The sequence below is a fragment of the Ahaetulla prasina genome, chromosome 3, assembly GCF_028640845.1.
Source record: "Ahaetulla prasina isolate Xishuangbanna chromosome 3, ASM2864084v1, whole genome shotgun sequence".
Taxonomy (NCBI): domain Eukaryota; kingdom Metazoa; phylum Chordata; class Lepidosauria; order Squamata; family Colubridae; genus Ahaetulla; species Ahaetulla prasina.
The window spans coordinates 47161182-47182034 of record NC_080541.1 but is presented as its reverse complement, the minus strand read 5'-3'; the positions used below and the strand labels follow the sequence as shown (position 1 = coordinate 47182034).

Below are 20853 nucleotides of genomic sequence, written 5' to 3'. Positions count from 1 at the left end.
GACATCTTCCCAAAACATAGTAGGTCTTGAAAAAACTTGGTGAAGTCTAATGTTTGAACATAGTGGATTTGGGTGATCTATGTGATAAATAAACAAACACACAAACAGTTCAGCTTCATAAGCTATATTGTGAGCAAATAAAAAATAATAAGAACTTTAGAGCCAGAAAGCTGCATAAGCAAAGGAGCTAACAGATAAGAAATAAAATAACAATTAAATATTTAATTTTATTGATTAAATTTTAATACTCACCTAATTATATGATTTTTATTGCTTATAAAAGGCAGAATATAATACTAAATACAAACATAGATCAAAGAGTAAATTCGCAAAAGTAAAACCCAAGGAAAATAATATATTCATAATATATTTTTGAGGCATTGTTTAATAAAGCCCTTTGAAAGGGTTCCACTTCAATATTTTCTATAAACTCAACAGAGGTGAGGCTATTTTTACCTGTAGAGAGGCTGTTCCACAACTTCAGGACTATGATGAAGTAACAGTCCAAAACCTGGACTCTCTCTCTGAATTTACTGTAGTGATGAATTAGAAGTCATTTTTTCCAAGATGTCTCAAAGGTGCTTTTTCCATAGATTTCCCTCCCACCCCAAGATCTTTGTTTTAGAAATATGTTCACAACTGAAAATGTGAGGGAAAGGCAGATGGAAAATTGTCTGTAGAAGATCAAATTTGTCCAGGAAACAAGACAGCACAGTGAAGATTCTAACATATAGTCATTCTAACTGCGAATTAGGAGAACTGGCAACCAATGGCCATAATAGAATAGAATAGAATAGAATAGAATTTTATTGGCCAAGTGTAATTGGACACACAAGGAATTTGTCTTGGTGCATATGCTCGCAGTGTACATAAAAGAAAAGATACGTTCATCACGGTACAACATTTACAACACAATTGATGATCAATATATCAATATAAATCATAAGGATTGCCAGCAACAAGTTATAGTCATACAGTCAGAAGTGGAAAGAGATTGGTGATGGGAACTATGAAACGATTAATAGTAGTGCAGATTCAGTAAATAGTCTGACAGTGTTGAGGGAATTATTTGTTTAGCAGAGTGATGGCCTTCGGGAAAAAACTGTTCTTGTGTCTAGTTGTTCTGGTGTGCAGTGCTCTATAGCGTCGTTTTGAGGGTAGGAGTTGAAACAGTTTATGTCCAGGATGCGAGGGATCTGCAAATATTTTCATTTATAATAAGTAAAAATAAGTATAAATAAAATATAAGCTTAAAACCAGTGGTGGTAAAAGTCTGCAAAAAAGGCTTATGGGCTGACATGAAGATAGGAGCCAGAAAACAAAAATAAATTATTAAGCAATTAAAGAAGGCATTGAAGTAAGCTTGAGAAATAGTGAGGCAACAAACAGTGGAAAAATGATTGAAAAAATAAAAAGCAGAGGGCAATCTATGCAGCGCAATAACAAGATGGCAAATACTTGAAAAAACATTTGATTATGTGTACAGTATATTTTATTCGATTGACATTTAGACCACCCAATAATGGAAGTACTTTGGCTATAGCTAAATTAAAAACATTGAAGATAAAACAAAACTATCATAGTGGAGTAACAATAAGATCCAAAGTGTTGCTCACAAAATATGTGCCCTATTTTGACTGATTGTGCATCATGGATTATAATGTCCATCCTGGGGAGACTCACTTGATAACCATATTTTGGATTTTCTAGACTACACTTGGAAGAAGATCTTATATAATGATCCTTGAGCCCAAATAAGTAAATATGGACAGGGATTCTCTTTAGGTAACTCTTTCAATAACTGTAAATATTTGATATGGAATCCAAATGATTTAGCAGTAGGAGCATGTGACAATATACTGACAAATAATGACCATTTTCATTTAAATTGATAATGTGTTTTAGATTACCAGTTTTTCAAACAGAACCATGTGTTACAAATTATTAAATTAAAACAAGGCTACCAGAATATCTGCTACCAATGATTGTAACAATTTGTTTTGATCCAGGGAAGATCAAAATTGGTTTTATCATCCTAAACTACTCTAAACCAAGGTTACCCATGTCTTTTCTGAAAATTACGGATCCAAATGCACATCTTAATTGTCAACTTAATCTTTAGGAGTCCAGAATGAACTGAATACGACTTTACTGGACATATCAATCAAAAATAAACAATATCTTTGTCTTACCTTGACTGAGCTTAGTTGTTTCCTATTCATACTATTACCATGGTCAATCATGATTTTAGAACATCAACCATTTCAGTTAGATTGCATGAAAAGAAAATAATTTCAAACAAGATACACCAAAGAAAGTGTTATTTAATCAGAATATCATCTTTGAAAATCTCTCTATCAGCCTAATTAATTAATCTCTAAAATCTATAGCTGAGAAATTGAACTGCCCAGAAGAAAAAATTAATAATTCCTTAATTTTTCTAAAATTTATCTCAGCTTTTGTCTAGGCCCTCAAGGCATCGTACATACACTTCTTTTCATTTTTCCTACAACTTTCATGTGAGATAGGTTGGTTTGAGACTGGCATATTTAGTGAACTGGAATTGGATTTGAACTTTAGCTACAGTACACTCAGACTTTAATTGTAATCAGAAGAAACCAGACAAATATAATATAGCAGTTTAAAGATGAGTGAGATTCTTCAAAAATACAGTATATGTAATAAGTACAGGTAGTCTTCAAATTATGACCACAATTGAGCCAAAAATTTATGTTGCTAAGTGAGACATTTGTTAAGTGAATTTTGTCCCATTTTACCACCTTTCTTGCCACAATTGTTAAATGGATCACTGCAGTTGTTAAGTTAGCAACGTGGTTGTTAAGTGAATTTGACTTTCCCATTGACTTGCTTGTCAGAAGGTTACAAAAGGTGATCACATGATCCCAGGACATGCAACTGTCATAAATATGAGTCAGTTCAGTTGCCAAGCATTCAAACTTTGATCATGTGACCATGGGGATGCTAAAATGGTCGTATCAAAAATGGTCATAAGTCACTTTATGCCATTGTAACTTTGAATGGTCACTAAGTGAACTGTTTCTGTTTTTGACCCAATATTTGACTCAAACATGGAAAAGAGGCAACAAATTTTATTCATTTCACTGACAGAACTCTTTCAAGATTTTTGATGACACAAAAGTAATCAGAAAAAAGTTGGAGCAAAGCAGTTATAAAAACGGAAACATACATTTTATCAAATATTTAAAAAAATTAACATAAAATAGCATCCAGAGAAATCTCATTCATACTAAAATCATGGGCAACAAAGAAACTGGTATTATTGATATTTACATTAAGAACCTGATTTTCTGATCCCAATGAAAAATAATTCCTTGACAAACATGTAAATACAGAGGCATTATCTTTTGAGAGTGTGAGGAGAGGGTTAGGTTAGGATGGGACAAAATATAAAACTGTTTTCTGTTAAAACTGATTCACTCCTGATTCACTCCTGATTCACTCCTGATTAAGCTGATTAAGTTTTTACAAGTTTATGTTGGGCCATGAATATAGCTTCACAAATTCTGGTTTCTCACTAGAATAATATTCAGATCCTAATCCTAATCAGATAGGTCTCTGAAAGAACTCTTTAGAACCAGTAATTTATTAAAACATTTAGCATCTTAGTCAGACTCCATTAGATATTATCAAAATTGCCATATTATTTTTAATTTGATAAAGATTACACAATTGGTAATAGTGGCACAATGATAACAAAAAATCTGAGATATATTAAAATATTTCACATAAGAAAATAAGACTATGAAGATGGCAAAATGCTAAATCTATACAGCAAAAGATGGTTTAACTGCTTCCCCACAAAAGCACAAATTAAACAAAGCCAACTTGCAGCTTTTTACTATTCCAGGAACTCCAAAAAGTTATGCTGATTTAGTCATACACTACTAAATCACCTTTCCTAATTTAAAGCAAGAGGATGTGCTGACAGATAGAATGAATGTCCTGTGGTAATAATTCATATGTAGCCTAACCTTAACAAATACATTTATTGCATACTTTCTCTTCCAATAATAGGGAAAAAAAACCACAATTTCTTGGATCAATCCATTTTAAAAAACAGGTTCCGTGGAAATTATCATAAACTAAAATCTGCCCCAATCTCTGCATATTGTATATCTAATGTAGACTTCCTCATCTTGGCATCCTGATACAATGACATTAAAATCCTCAATTCTCCCAAAATATAGGAGATTAACTATTTCTCAGTGCAATGAGCCATATGATTCAGTAGGGAGGCTTTGAATTCTAGGAGTTTCATCCTAAACCAAGTTGGAAAACTATTCTATTTTAGTGTTCGTAATGCTTCAGGGAATTGGGGAAGAAATCCAAGGTTTTTCACATAGGTATGCCCTCAAGTGTATTTTTTTAAGCCGATTCTCATCTTCAACCCCATCCAAACATATTGCTCACATTATGTATTTTATGAGTAATTTCCTTATTTTTATCCAACCTGAGCAAAAACCTATAGTGTGTTTATGTGAAATTAGTTGAAACATAATTATGCACATAATTATGAACTTAAAATTGGAAAATCACATTTAATTTCACGTTTAGAATAATAAATGCAGACATTATTCAGATATATTTGGATTTTTACAAGATTAAAGAAAACATAGTCAACTGATACTAATTATAATCAATTGATAGTAAATAATTACCTTACTTACACAGACTTAAGTCCTATTGAATTCAGTGGAATTGCCTTCCAATGAGGGTATGTTTATCAGTTCATATTAACTGTATGATGATAATTAATCAATTGATTCAGCATATTCAGGATCACAAAGAAAACTGTTTTGAAATGTTTATGTATATGTCACATTATTTAAGTTTCTTTCTCTCTCATATGAAAGATAAGGCCTCTCTATAAAATGATATATTCAATTTGCATATCAATAATAATAAAAATTATACAAATGTTACCTAGTGAAATGTTGTGAAAGTCTTTGACCTCACAGGCTTTATGCTATATGCCTGTGTTACAGTTATGTCAAGAAATAAGACAACTTAGCTTTATAATACTATACTTAATACTATAATACTTTATAATACTATATATCTTTTTGAAGCAACTGTAAACCAATGATAGTTTGAAAACTACACTGAAAAGAAACAAATTTACTAACTTCAAAAAGTGTGTTAAAATATTACACTTTTTACAGTTCAGTATCAACCCAGCAGGAAAGACACTGAAGTACACAAAAACTTTCTAATAAACAAAAATAATTTTTTTAAAATGTATAATATCCTCTTCCAAGGTATCATTTTAAGCAGTAAAAACAAAAATAATTCAATATTTATTTGAATTTATGCATTCTCTTTTACACAGATGCTAATATCTCTCAAAATAAAAAACAATTTTTAGAATCTTCTCAAATAAATACAATAATTTAACAATTTCAATAAAAGTAATAAAGTTGAGCAAATTAAGCATCCGGCAAGGAAAATTATGCTTGCAATAAATGCATTTCTGGGACAACTTTTAAACAGCAAAATCTACAATTTAGTTTTGGGCATGTACAACGTTAACATTAGAAAACTAATACTTTCCTATCCAAATCATTTTAGTTGATAGTAGAAAATAATCTTGTAAAAGAATAATAAAGCTCTATTATAAATTTGTTCTCAAATAGTAATTAGAAAGTTGTAACATGTGGTTTATCCATGTACTCTGTCTTAACTGCTCCCTTGTTTGTTTAGGATATGTTCTCTCTCTTTCATACACATATCAGCTTGTGGGTTTTTTTCATTATACTGACAAGTTAACTGTATATTAGCTGTGGGCTTTTTTACTTTTAAGGAAGAGATTTAAGAAAATAAATCCATACATAATTTTGCCAGGCTATCTATTGGAAGCAATAAAGACCATTCTTGGCGTAAGTCAACATGCCTCTTATTATCCATGTCAAAACAAACTTATATTAAAGCAAATGCTTCATATATCAGCAATGTTGAAAATAATGGCAACTGACAAAATCATAAGCAAACATCTTTCCATACAAGAATTTATCAAAACAGTGGCTAGACAGGTTAAAAATAGATTTTATGGAATATATTTAAACTGAAAACAGGATATCTCTAAACAGCAAAAAACTAGGAAATGTGTTTATAAAAGTGATCTCAAAATGTGCATGTACCACAAAATGTTTTCCAAAGATGCCACTTTTCACATATCTCCTAATCAGAGAGTTACTAACTCTCCTCTAAGTTTCAGAGATGAACCATAATACTTTAAGTCTAAATCTGTCTGCCTAGCCTATGAGCTTCACTATATTATTTCAAAGACTGACCTATATACAGCCACAATTCTCTCTATTTGTATAAAGGATACCTCACACAGTTGCCATAACCAACATTGTTTGCATTGTTCTTTCATTTTTCTCCCTCTGAATTTAGCTGGAGAAAGAAACATGATCTGAGACAGTATGTTCAAAGCACGCTATACTGCAAGCGAAAACACAGCAATCGCCAATTAAAATGTTTAAGACATCATTTTAAAGAAAGTGTCTTTATAATCTTTTAAAACAAAGATAGCTAACAGAAAAGGAAATAAAAAACACCCTATAATATTTTGCAGTATGTAAAAAAGTTATGAATTCTAATTCTTTACAACCAGCATGATAGACACAAGTCTAGATAATATCAGCTCTTAGATTATGTACAATGTATGAAATATTATAGCAAAGGGCATGTTTGCTAAGACCTCTAATAAAAGTTATGCTGATTACCTGGCAATATTTCTGACATATTTAGATAGATTTATTTTTCACTCACACTGTAGACCAACTTCACCAACATCAATGGAATTATTCTAACATAAAAGCAGCCTCTAATGCCAATAACCAAATCAAATTAGTAATTTAGAAATTGTGAATGTAGATGCTTACAAGCGCCTGTCAAAATTCCGCTGATTCAAATATTTTTTCCTCCTGCAATAAAAATATTTCTAGCATTCTGGCCTTTCTATCTGCATTCATCAAAGCTGTTTGAGGGGATGCAACATTATGAAAAAAACTTCCAGCAGCAGTAATAGAAGATGATTAAATTATGTGTATTTCTGCAGCCAGGAGAAACAAGAGACAAAGTTTAGACTTTATTACAACTGTAATCAGCTAGATTGACTGAGACTAGGAGAATGCAGGAAAATTAGATGCTCAGTCAACACACTTTGCTGCCTCATAGGGGCCCAGGAAGCAAAGCTATCCTAAGTTCATTTAGGATAATCAATGGTCATTGGCATAGCAGCTTGACAGAGACATCTATTGCTTAAAGAATGTTGTCTTGTGAGAAACATTCCTAGCATGTCACTCCTGAATTTTAAAAGGATGGGAGTGTAGTATTTTTGACATCTATTGTCTGTCTTGATTGGGTTAAATAGAATGCATAGTCAAAGAAAAAGTTTGTTCTTTTTTATGAGCAGTTCTAACACTTAATATAAAAAAGCTGATTGGGAAGAGAAAATGAAAGGAAGTGTGCAAAGGATTTTTAAATGTATCCATCCAACATGATTTAAAATCCTTAATTAGAAAATGATTTCATATATCAATTTAATTCCTGATTTTCCAAAGCATTTAACTTTTAAATTAAATTTGGACCACCATCCTGAGTATGATGGGCAAAATATGTATTCAAGTCATTACCTTCTTTCTGAAGCTTTAAATCCCTGGCAGATTTAATAACTGTCCAGTTTTCACTGCCAAATGGTTCTTCAGGCCCTTTGGTTCTTAAGTCATTAATTCTACTTAATACTTCTTTATTTCTGAGCATGGAAAGCTTACCACTCAGCATAAAAGATAACAGTGATAAGTCACAGGGTGAAAGTAGTTTTATAATTATCATTACTGTGTACTTAAAGAGCCTTAGCACACAAACAGCCTTGTATATGGGGGAGGAGAGTACTTCTTTTCCAGAGTTAGCACACCTAGAGAAAACTTTTACAGGAAGAATTTTATTTGATCTTAATCAAGAACCACATTCTACTTCCCATCACTGAACACAAAGCTGTCTATGATCTCTTGTGTCACTGCTGTCCAGATTTCACTTTAGAAAATCAAAGGGATAAAATAAGTCTCTTGTCATCATCAGGGATAGAAATGAATAGTACACAACATGACTGACCCATGAGCTCATGCTAGAGATTTCCTGAAGGCTGAAGTGTTTAATGGTAGAACTGCAATATCATCTATTTGTAAAACAAGCATAAATCAGAATTTGTCATATTTAGCATAGCATATTTGAAAATCTGAAACACTTGAAATACATGCATGGACCAATGCTGAGAGACACACTTAACAGTAGATTCCTCCCCCCTCCCCGTCCCATCCTTTCCAGTGAAGAAACATACTGTCTTTCTGTAGAATCTTGATCACCTATATTTTTATAAACAATTAAAACCAGGGGGAAAACCTAGTTTTGGTCAGGCATATAAGTACAGGCACAAATAGATCTGATAATGCTTGCAGAAGCGCCAACCTTCCACAACAAGCTCTTAAACAAAGCCCAACTGACATCCAGGATTAAATAAATCCTATTGCCAATACTTGTTCTCTTGCTTTATGAGGTGCATTTCAAGTACTGATTGTGAAAGCTGACCAATGTTTTCCTCTGGCCAGCATTGCCCATGGGGATCAGAGGGGACAAGGTGGAAATTCATGTTATTTATAAAAGAGCAACTAGGTAAAATTAACCAAAGGAAGAATTTATGTGAAGCAATATATGATTCTGGCTTTTATTTTTGGACATAAATATTAAATGCAAAGAATGACTGCACAAAGGAACCCTTAAGATTCAGTTCTATTAGTAGCAACTTGGAATTAAGTGCCAAGTAAGACTTACTTCTGAGTAGATAGAGATACCATGGCCTTGACAGAACTTTAGACTTGCTTTCCTGATGCCCTGACAATGCCTTCAACTCTACTCAGCAGCCCACATAACAGAAAGAAAAAGGCTTTTGTGTTTGGGTTTTTTTAAGTGTTCCCAAATTGCATTTGTAAAGGAGGATGAATGCCTTTTAATTCTGAACTAAGTCCTCCGGACCTTCAATGCAAAGGCTTCAACTCTTCTGATTTTTGAAACTCCAATTCCCCTTCCACCAAACTCTTCGCTAAGATCCGACACCCGAACCAAATGCTTTGTCATTCTTGCCTCAGTGGCTGAAAGCAGAGCTGAGAACTGCTTATTTGGGGGACGGAAGTGAATTTAACCCTCCCTCCTCCGCAAAGCTTCTACAATATATAGAAGTACGACTTAGCAGAGACTTTCAACTTGAGATCCTAGAGTTATTTCCTCCTGAGGATGCTTCCTTCCACTACTATGGAACTTACGAATAAGGGCAGAACTCAGAGACGGGCAATCCTTCTCCCACAATCATCTGGCCGCCACCCCCCCCCCCCACCCTTTTCCAGGATTATATTTTAGAAGCACTCAGGCTAACAGTGCAAGAAATGAAGAGAAGGCGATTACTTTTGCAACTCACCCACACATCTCCCCGCCTCCCCCCCTACCCCTAGCAATAGGTCACCCACAATATAAAGACAGGACCAGAAAGGAAGCGCTTCGCTTTTCCATCTCCCTTTAAAATAGAGGCGCGCCAGCCAAACGACGTTGGCGCTTCTCCTGAGGGTTTCGCTCAAATGCGCAACCTGCCGAGCCTGAGGTCTCTCTTTCGAGCCTCAGCCGTCTGCCCAACCACCCAGCTTCACGGGGAACGGGGAGGGGGGGGTGTTGGAGGGAGAAAACGCAAAATCACCTTGTTGCAGTAGTAAGGGTCCAAGCAAGGAGAAGGTCCTAGACAGGGGGTATCAGGAGCGGCGCCCGACTGAGGTGGTGCTGGTGGCGGTGGCGAGTAAAATCTTACGTCCATTGCCCTAAAACATCAAGCAAACTCCTCGGCTTCCCTCTTTGTGCTTATCTTCAAGCAAAAGCAAAACGCCCCCCCCTTCCTCCAAAAGGCTGGGGTGCCCTGAGTTTAGAAGAAGCAAAAGAAGCACCTTCCCTGCCTCACATCCGTTTATGCTTTGCAAGCAGAAGAAAGAGGGGGAGCAAAACTCTTCCGAAAAGCTGTGTTTCTCGTCTGCCGAAGGCTGCGAAAGGGGCAGTCTAAGCCCCTGCTTTTCTCCTATGGCAGGACAGGTAACTTCAAGTTCTGGTCTCCCCTCCCACACCACTTGGCAGAGCCCAGGCGCAGGTCTCTCCGTGCCTGCCTTGGGAGAGTTCGGCGCTTTTTTGCGCTCTTTTCCGTCTGCCTCTTGGACTGGCTGGCTTGCTCCTCTTCTGCTCTCCCGCTCCCCTTTCTTTGCAACAGCTTTATTTCTGCAAACAGCTCTCTGCCTCGAAGAGTAAAGAAAGAGGATTAAAGCTCCCGACGAGGTGATGCGGGATGAGGCGAGGCAGAGATCCGGTTCTAGAACGGCTGATCCACGTCTCTCAGAGCAGGGTGGACAGGAGAGATTCGGCGAGCGCTGCCGCTGCTTCGCTCCGACTGTGCTTCACACAAAGGAGCACGCAAATCCAGAGCCATTTGCTGCTTGCTCGGAGCGCGCGGGGTGACCGAAGATAGGGGGCGCTCTAACAAGCATCGCCCAGGCCTTCTTTCCTTCGTTCTCCATCACTCTTACCCCCTGCTAGTTACTATGGTACCATCTCGGCAAAACTCTTTCTAAAATGAATAAAGAAAGGGCTGTAAAGAGGAAAGAATGAGCTACAGAGGGAAAGATAGGGAAACAGAGAAAATAAAATAAAGGAATATGGATTCAGGATGGTTGGAGCTGATTTGAGTATCCATAACTTCGGCTCTCAACTTCTCTATATGTACACTTACATCTAAGAGGGGAGGACCCTTGGCATGTGTGCAAAGTGATAAAAGTGTGCAAAGTGATAAATGAGATGCTTTGCATGAAGGCCAAGTTAAATCCCTGGCATCTTCAGTTATCTAAAAATGGGATATAAAGATTTCCATCTCTCTGCCTGAAATCTTTAATTAGTCATTGTTTGGGGCTGTCTGATGTGGTATGAGTCTCATGAAGTATTTTTCTACATGAAAGGTAGAATAAGCAGGAAGTCCCTACGGTGCCAAACAGGAAGTCTTTTGATTGCTCAATATTGGAAGAAAGAAGAATTACCTACAATTGAAGAATGGACACTTAAAGTATCAAATCTGGCAGAAATGGCAAAAATCTCTGCTTATTTGAAAGACTATACACAAGAAAAATATATTTTAGAATGGAAAATGTGGATTGATTATATTCAGAATAAGTATCAGATAAAAAAATATCGAATAGCATATGAGTAAATTTAGGAAATATTTTGTATTAGATATATTTCTGAAGGAGAGGGGAATTGAGAGTGTGATTAAGTGTGGAGAGACTAGAGATTATAATTTAGGAATTATTTTAGATTATGATTGTTAGTTTTGATACCCTGCATTTTGTTCTGGGAAGTCGGGGTGGGGGGTATGGGGGAGGGGAATTGGGGGGTTGAGGCTAGAGATGGAGTGATGGTGAATGTACAGGGATTATTGAAGATGTATAAATATAATTAATGTAGGGTCGGGTCTGCCCAGTTACCATTTTAGAACGGTGGGGAGGGAGAAAAGAGAGAGTAGGAGGTAGGAAAGAGGAGAAGAGGAAGGAAGAGGGGTAGAAGAGGGAGAAGGAAGGTGTAGGGTGGAGGGAGGAGAGGATGTAGATAAGAGAAGGAGAGGAAGGTTTGGATAGTAAAAGAAGGTAGAAGAGGGGAGTGTTAAAAAGGGGGGTGGTGACTGGGCAGGCCCGACTAAATGTATTTAACTGTACATTGAATGAATTGTTTGACATGATTGTAAAAATAAAACTTTTTTACTAAAAAAAAAAAAAAAGGTAGAATAAGTATTTCTTGGATTCATTAGCTGAACTTCCCACATATTAGAAAACAGTATGAGTAGAAGGTGCACTGATAATAAGATTATACAGAATAGTTAATGATGGCCTCTTGAAAACTTCCAGAGAACAATGACTGCTTAAAAAAGCAAAAACACTGGAACATTTACAAATCAGTCTTCAGCTGAGTCCCAAATTCCAAGGATGCAAATGAAATTCCCTTTCTAGTGCCAGAAAACTTTGACATAACTATTTCATAGACAGGGTAGCATCTGCAAGAACAGATGAGGAAAGGAGAAAGGACATAGCAGATTCTGCTTCACGGGTGTAAAGCTTGCAGCATCACATTGCCATCACACGACTTTTGCGATGTTTTTCCCCTTCCTGGAGCTGGGGTGGGTATGGCCTGTGTGTGACGCATCCAGCCCGTGGGCTGCCAGTTGGACACCCCTGTTCTACTTGCACAACTGAGACTTCATGAAAAAATGTGCTAGTATACTTTCTGTATGTAAGTATTAATAGACCTTAAACATATTAGAAAAAATAAATGAAGTCTCCCTTTCAAAATTCCTGACTAACTTTAGTTGAGGGGTGAGGCATAGAGTACAGTGTTTATTTTATTTTTATTTATTAAATTTATATGCTGCCCATCTCTCAGTTTGAGATAATAGTGTATGTGTGTGTGTGTGTGTGTATCCTGTATGTGTGTGTGTGTGTGTGTGTGTGTGTGTGTGTGTGTGTGTGTGTATGTAGGTCTTTGGTTATTCGGGTTTTCTCCCACGTAAAATTGGAAGTGTCTTGGCGACGTTTTGACGAAGTCTCATTCGTCATCTTCAGGCTTCAGCTTCGTGCTTCTGGGAGCAATGTGTGAATGCAGCTGTTTCTTCCTTTTTAACTGCTAGTGGGGGTTTGAACTGATTGGGTGGGAGCTTGGCTGTGCTCTGATTGGATGGGGTTTTTTTTGGTGCTCTGATTGGATGGGGGTGTGTCCTCTTTGGGTGGGGGCTTGGTTGTGCTCAGATTAGTCTGAGCTGCAGGGGGATTTGAGCTGGTGAGCTGCACAGCTGTTGTCCGGCTTCGTGTTCGCGGTCGTGCCACATCTTCACAGTGGATGTCAGTCTGCTGCATGTATGGATTTTAGGGGTTTGAAATGGCCAATGTTGCAGCTGCAGTCTGGCTTCTGGTCCTTAATCGTGCTTCATGATCAGTGTGGGTTTGGGTCTGCTTTCTGGGTGGATGTGTGGTGGTGACATCCTGTGTGGACCTCGTGAGTGTGGGTCTGGTGTCATTCCTCGTGTTAGGGACACGTTTGTCAATAAGGGCAGGTTTCCAAATGGCTGGTAGGCGGGAGGTATCATCTCGTTTGTTCATGCTGTGTGGGCGTTTTTCTATCTCGATGGCTTCTCTGATTATTCTGTTGTTAAAGTGTTCAGTTTTGGCGATAGTTCTGGTCTTTTTAAAGTCAATATCGTGTCCTGTGGCTTTAAGGTGTTGGACCAGGGAAGAAGTTGGTTCCTCTTTTTTGACTGAGTTCTTGTGTTCTTCAATGCGTGCACTTATTCTTCTGTTGGTTTGTCCAATGTATGTGGTGGGGCAGGCGGTGCATGGGATTTCATATACTCCTTGATTTTCTAACTCAATTTTGTCTTTGGGGTTTCTTAAGATGGTGGATATTTTTTGGTTTGTGCAGAATGTTGTCTTGATGTTGTGTTTGTGGAGGATCTTGCTGATTCTGTCTGTGGTGCCTTTTATATATGGGAGGAGGGCTGTGCCGTTTTCTTGTTCTCTGTCTTGGATTTTAGTGGGGGGTTCTTTTTGGATTAGTTTGGTAATCTTATTTCTCTGGAATCCAACCACACATCCACCCAGAAAGCAGACCCAAACCCACACTGATCATGAAGCACGATTAAGGACCAGAAGATAGACCGCAGCTGCAACATTGGCCATTTCAAACCCCTCAAATCCATACATGCAGCAGACTGACACCCACTGTGAAGATGTGGCACGACCGCGAACACAAGCGGATTCTGCTTCACGGGTGTAAAGCTTGCAGCATTACATTGCCATCACACGACTTTTGCGATGTTTTCCCTTCCTGGAGCTGGGGTGGGTATGGCCTGTGTGTGATGCATCCAGCCCGTGGGCTGCCAGTTGGACACCCTGTTCTACTTGCACAACTGAGACTTCATGAAAAAATGTGCTAGTATTCTTCTGTATGTAAGTATTAATAGACCTTAAACATATTAGAAAACAGTATGAGTAGAAGGTGCACTGATAATAAGATTATACAGAATAGTTAATGATGGCTACTTGAAAACTTCCAGAGAACAATGACTGCTTAAAAAAGCAAAAACACTGGAACATTTACAAATCAGTCTTCAGCTGAGTCCCAAATTCCAAGGATGCAAATGAAATTCCCTTTCTAGTGCCAGAAAACTTTGACATAACTATTTCATAGACAGGGTAGCATCTGCAAGAACAGATGAGGAAAGGAGAAAGGACATAGCAGATTCTGCTTCACGGGTGTAAAGCTTGCAGCATCACATTGCCATCACACGACTTTTGCGATGTTTTTCCCCTTCCTGGAGCTGGGGTGGGTATGGCCTGTGTGTGACGCATCCAGCCCGTGGGCTGCCAGTTGGACACCCCTGTTCTACTTGCACAACTGAGACTTCATGAAAAAATGTGCTAGTATTCTTTCTGTATGTAAGTATTAATAGACCTTAAACATATTAGAAAACAGTATGAGTAGAAGGTGCACTGATAATAAGATTATACAGAATAGTTAATGATGGCTACTTGAAAACTTCCAGAGAACAATGACTGCTTAAAAAGCAAAACACTGGAACATTTACAAATCAGTCTTCAGCTGAGTCCCAAATTCCAAGGATGCAAATGAAATTCCCTTTCTAGTGCCAGAAAACTTTGACATAACTATTTCATAGACAGGGTAGCATCTGCAAGAACAGATGAGGAAAGGAGAAAGGACATAGCAGATTCTGCTTCACGGGTGTAAAGCTTGCAGCATCACATTGCCATCACACGACTTTTGCGATGTTTTTCCTCTTCCTGGAGCTGGGGTGGGTATGGCCTGTGTGTGACGCATCCAGCCCGTGGGCTGCCAGTTGGACACCCCTGTTCTACTTGCACAACTGAGACTTCATGAAAAAATGTGCTAGTATTCTTCTGTATGTAAGTATTAATAGACCTTAAACATATTAGAAAACAGTATGAGTAGAAGGTGCACTGATAATAAGATTATACAGAATAGTTAATGATGGCTACTTGAAAACTTCCAGAGAACAATGACTGCTTAAAAAAGCAAAAACACTGGAACATTTACAAATCAGTCTTCAGCTGAGTCCCAAATTCCAAGGATGCAAATGAAATTCCCTTTCTAGTGCCAGAAAACTTTGACATAACTATTTCATAGACAGGGTAGCATCTGCAAGAACAGATGAGGAAAGGAGAAAGGACATAGCAGATTCTGCTTCACGGGTGTAAAGCTTGCAGCATTACATTGCCATCACACGACTTTTGCGATGTTTTTCCCCTTCCTGGAGCTGGGGTGGGTATGGCCTGTGTGTGATGCATCCAGCCCGTGGGCTGCCAGTTGGACACCCCTGTTCTACTTGCACAACTGAGACTTCATGAAAAAATGTGCTAGTATTCTTTCTGTATGTAAGTATTAATAGACCTTAAACATATTAGAAAAAATAAATGAAGTCTCCCTTTCAAAATTCCTGACTAACTTTAGTTGAGGGGTGAGGCATAGAGTACAGTGTTTATTTTATTTTTATTTATTAAATTTATATGCTGCCCATCTCTCAGTTTGAGATAATAGTGTATGTGTGTGTGTCTCAGATTAGTCTGAGCTGCAGGGGATTTGAGCTGGTGAGCTGCACAGCTGTTGTTTGGCTTCGTGCTTCTGGGAGCAATGTGTGAATGCAGCTGTTTCTTCCTTTTAACTGCTAGTGGGGTTTGAACTGATTGGGTGGGAGCTTGGCTGTGCTCTGATTGGATGGGGTGTGTCCTCTTGGGTGGGGGCTTGGTTGTGCTCAGATTAGTCTGAGCTGCAGGGGATTTGAGCTGGTGAGCTGCACAGCTGTTGTTTGGCTGTGTTCGCGGTCGCTACATCTTCACAGTGGATGTCAGTCTGCTGCATGTATGGATTTTAGGGGTTTGAAATGGCCAATGTTGCAGCTGCAGTCTGGCTTCTGGTCCTTAATCGTGCTTCATGATCAGTGTGGGTTTGGGTCTGCTTTCTGGGTGGATGTGTGGTGGTGGCATCCTGTGCGGGTGTGGTCCTAGTCTTTTGTATTGTAACGACCTGGTTAATGGGCTGTGTGGAAACATCCTGAGTTCTGGGAATGTGATCTCCTGTAGTGGTAATGGGCTTCCTGGAAATGTCCTGAGTTCTGGGAATGTGACCTCCTGAGTCTTGTGCTGTAACATCCTGGGTAGTAGGTTGTGTTGTAATGTCCTGAGCTTTGGCGTTGTGGCCTCTGGAGTTCTGTGATGTGATGTCTTGAGCAAATGGCTGTGATGCAGCATCCCGGGTTTTGATTGGCTCTGAGTCCGAGGTCTTGTCATGTGTTCCTGGTGTGTCAGCTTGCTTTGTATGGGGATCAGAGCAGCCAGTGGTGCCAGCATGGTCTGGCTTCTGGATGGTGGTTGTGTTTTGTCTGTGGGATGGGTTTGAATCTGGTGAGGATGATTGGTGGTGGTGTCATGTATTATCCTGGGTCCGAGAACATCTGGAAACTAGCCTTAGTCAACAAACGAGTCCCAGCCATGAAAATTGACATCGTATGATGAGTGAGACCTCGTTGAAATGTCACCAAGACACTTCCAATTTTACGCGGGAGAAAACCCGAATAACCAAAGACCGACCTACATACATACATACATACATAAATACATACATACATACATACATACATACATACATACATACATACATACATACATACATATATATATATATATATATATATATATATATATATATATGAATGATCTTGTAATTCTTACATATATTTCCATTCTTAAACTAATATTTTAATGTTTAAACTAATTTTTTTATTATATTGATGTATTGATGTGTTTTGAGCTGTGTTACATTTTAATGTATTAATGTAGTGAACTTTATAGTTATGAACATTCATGTTTTTTGCTGGATTATATTGCTTTGATTCAGAAAAAGGCTTTATCAATCTCCTAGACAAAGCAAGGAAAAAGTACTATCTAGCCAATTTGGATAGTCAGGCTTGTTGAAAGTTAAAAAAGTGCATTGCCTTCAGGAACATCCTATTAATGGGTTTCCTTTTGGAGTTTGGATTAAAAGACATGAACTTTACATAAATGCTGTAGGATCAACCATAGAGAAAGCATATTTTGATTTTACAATAAAAATGAAAGATGAAAAAGAGATGAATAAAAGGATAAAAAGAAAAAAAATATTATCCCTTGGGTTATATGGATACAGCTGTGTCCAGGCACACTTACCTGTGCTTGAGTTGATCCTTATTTAATTCAATTTTCTGACTTTATACAACATACTGAAGCATAAACATACTAGAGAACCTGGCTTCCACAATATTCTGTTCCATAATATTTGAGCTAAAATGTGATTTATCAGTTTATAATTCAGCATTTTATGTGAACGCAGACTCTATCTGTGATGTATAGACTTATTCAAGGTGCTGTGTACTTTTAACAATTATATATTGTGTTACTTAAATAAATCTGAACAAAGAGGACAAAATAAATACCTAATACCAAACACTTTAAAGTGATAAATATTCTACATAGAATTCCTATTTAAAGAGATACTTGCATAAGAGAAATTCAACAATTTTGGTTAATTGAGTACAAAATTCAATACAGTAAAACTCATAATAAAGCTGCCTGTTATACATTGCGCTTGGTTACAGTCTTCCCTATTTGAATCATGATGTCATAAATATACTTTATGGGAATTCTTTCCGAGATGTATCCATACACCCCAACACCAGAATACAAAATACTTCTACATAAACTTTTTACATGCTGTTTTAACTTTCATGACAGAAGTGAGATATGCATATAGTAGATAAACATGTTCTAGAAGTGTATGATATGGGAAAGGACAATAATTCAGTATTTAATTTTCTACAAATAATAGAATGCCTGAGATGACTCTAGTATGCAATGATCTTTTATGCATTCATCTATTGCATTCATGTAAACGCATATATACTGGTAGGAAGGAAATACTACAAATGAAATTATATTCTTCCTATACATTGGTAAATTATAATTGTTTAATGTATCAAAGAATACTTATGGTTTTGGAGTATAATTAGCACTAGTCAGAATCAGTTAATTCCATGTATAACTAATAAATCAGGGCAAAATTGCATGTCTATACAGAAGACACATTTCAGGTATAATAAATATAATGGGTTTAAGGGTATGCTAATGGCAAGTGCAACTCTGTAATGGTTGACATGTACAATAGTTGTCTTGTTTGCTTGGGTTATCAGGAAGTTATAAATGTAATTGAAATTATTTAGAACTATAAATAAAAATTAAAACTATTTTAGTAACTTGATTTTCTACAGATTGTTTTATCCAGCTATGTTTGGGTAGCTTATAAACTCCATGCATGCCTGTATTAAAGAAACTTTATTGATTTAAAATTAAATTACTTTAAGGTAAATGTGTTTGGCCTTAAAGCCTGAGCTGGCTCTATTCCAATACTTTCTTTAACACAGCAGGTGTGGCATTTTAGATTGTTGAACTTCATACTGTACATATTGTATTTTCTAAATCAAACAATCAACTTATTTAATATCAGCTCCATGCTGTTCACTTTACACATACTTTTACTCTTTAATACAAAGCTTAAGTTGTCAAGAACAGATAGATGTAATTCAGACTGAAATCAGAAAACCTGTATGAACTCGGGTTTTACTGGCCAATAATTTTTTTTCATTTTTTTTTATTTCCTGAAAAACTTCTGATGATTATGATAAACACCTTAAAACTGAACACAAATATAATTTCAGAAAGACAGTATCACATAAGAACTTGAGAAATATGAAATTAACTTTTAAGAACTATTTTTGTTGTTAGTTGCAAAGTCATGTCTGATCCATCATAACCCCATGGACAACTTTCCTCCAGGCCTTCTCTACCATCCCCGAAGACCATTTAAGAAGTATAATGTATTTAATCACATGTTTCTGACATGCTGCTTCCAACATGCTGCATGAGTTCAACAGGTCTCAAATGCTGTTGATTTTTGTTTGTATTCAGTATCCAATGTATCTCACTGTAGTGTCTAACAACAGTCAGCCAGCATTGATGGATTCCAGTTGCCCTGATACAGTTTTTACATTGTGGCAATGTCTTGGTGAAAACTTTCATCATGTTTATCACTGACTACACTAGATTTTCGGGGGGAAAGTCCAAATGTGAATGCAGAAAATGAATCTTCAGTGAAATGTTGCACTTCATGGTCTTGTATTGTTTGTCAACTAGCTGGATGTATTGCATTGTATTAATTTTGATCTCTATAGAAAATTGTCAACAACATCTTTGAAAGCTTTCCAGGAGATTTTCTCTGGTCCCACATATCTTTGAATTACTTGTCATTAATGTTTGTATTAATCCCTTGGACTGCAAGGCGAACAAACAAGTCAATCCTAGAGAAGATCAACCCTGACTGCACTTTAGAAGGCCAGATCCTGAAGACGAAACTGAAATACTTTGGCCACCTAATGAGAAGGAAGGACTCACTGGAGAAGAGCCAGATGATGAGAAAGATTGAGGGCAAAAGAAGAAAGGGACGACAGAGAACGAGGTGGCTGGATGGAGTCACTGAAGCAGTAGGCATGAGTTTAAATGGACTCCAGAGGATGGTAGAGGACAGGAAGGCCTGGAGGAACGTTGTCCATGGGGTTTTGATGGGTCGGAGATGACTTTGCAACTAACAACAACAAAATGTTCGTATCTGATCTGTGGACCAACAAAAACGCCTTCCTTAATCTTAGCATCAGTTATTCTTAGAAACATCTGTCCCAAAATTTTACCTTTCTTGTTCATCACTTTCAAAAAATTCATCAGTCTGAGTTTTATGTGAAGCACAGGCAAAAATACTTTTGTTGAGTCAACAGGTTTTTCTGTTCTGGAACCAAATTCTTTTGGACTGGTCATTTCTTTTTAATGTAATGAGACTCCCTTGCAATGCTGTCCCATTTACTGTACATATGTAACAACAGTATATGCTATATCCAAGCTGCATACTAAGCAGCAGAGCCACTACTTTTAGATTTCTACAGTTATTCCAATTTCACCTGGTGTACTGGATGTGCTTCAACAACAGTTCCATGTTTTTATATGTTTCTTTCATATATGCAGCACAGCTAATGGCTTCCAAAGGGTGAACATTGCCACTGTAAAAACAGATTTCCATAAAATGGTACATGATAGGTTAAATTACAGGTTATTCTCATGATTAACAGGCTCGAGACCTTGATTTCTCCTCTCCTAACAACACCAACTGGAACAGGCCATGAAGGAAATAGGAGAACAACCATAATATGGTGCCTCCCACTCCCAACACCTTATGCAGAAGGACACCATGGTATTGAAAGCTGCTGAGAGAACCATTTCTCTTTTTTTAAAAATACACTTCTCTTTTTCACGGCACCTTTTTTTTTATACTGATGGGCTTCACTATTGTTGTGGTCCACCAGCAGCCCACGGAGCTAGCAGCGGAGTCGGACAGTGAGGAGGCTGGGAAGGACCATGGGCCAGTCCTGGACTCTGGGGAAGGCCCAGATGAAGGCTCTGCATCAAAAGCAGAGGTGGGGCCAGGGACATCTGGGAGCGATGCACGGACTCCGGAGCTTCCAGGGCGGACAGCAGAGAGGCAAAGGAACAGAAGGAGCCTGTTCCTAGTGCATGC

The 20853-nt window shown here is 37.5% G+C and overlaps 1 protein-coding gene across 1 annotated transcript in view; it reads right to left on the bottom strand.

Moving 5' to 3' along the window:
• Window positions 1-10552, bottom strand: part of TOX (thymocyte selection associated high mobility group box) — a 229538-nt gene extending 218986 nt beyond the window's left edge. Inside the window, exon 1 of the mRNA XM_058177267.1 lies at window positions 9791-10552. Coding sequence (XP_058033250.1) covers window positions 9791-9904 — 114 coding nt within the window. The 5' untranslated portion in view covers window positions 9905-10552. The remainder of the gene's footprint in view (window positions 1-9790) is intronic.
• Between the last annotated feature and the right edge of the window lie 10301 nt (window positions 10553-20853).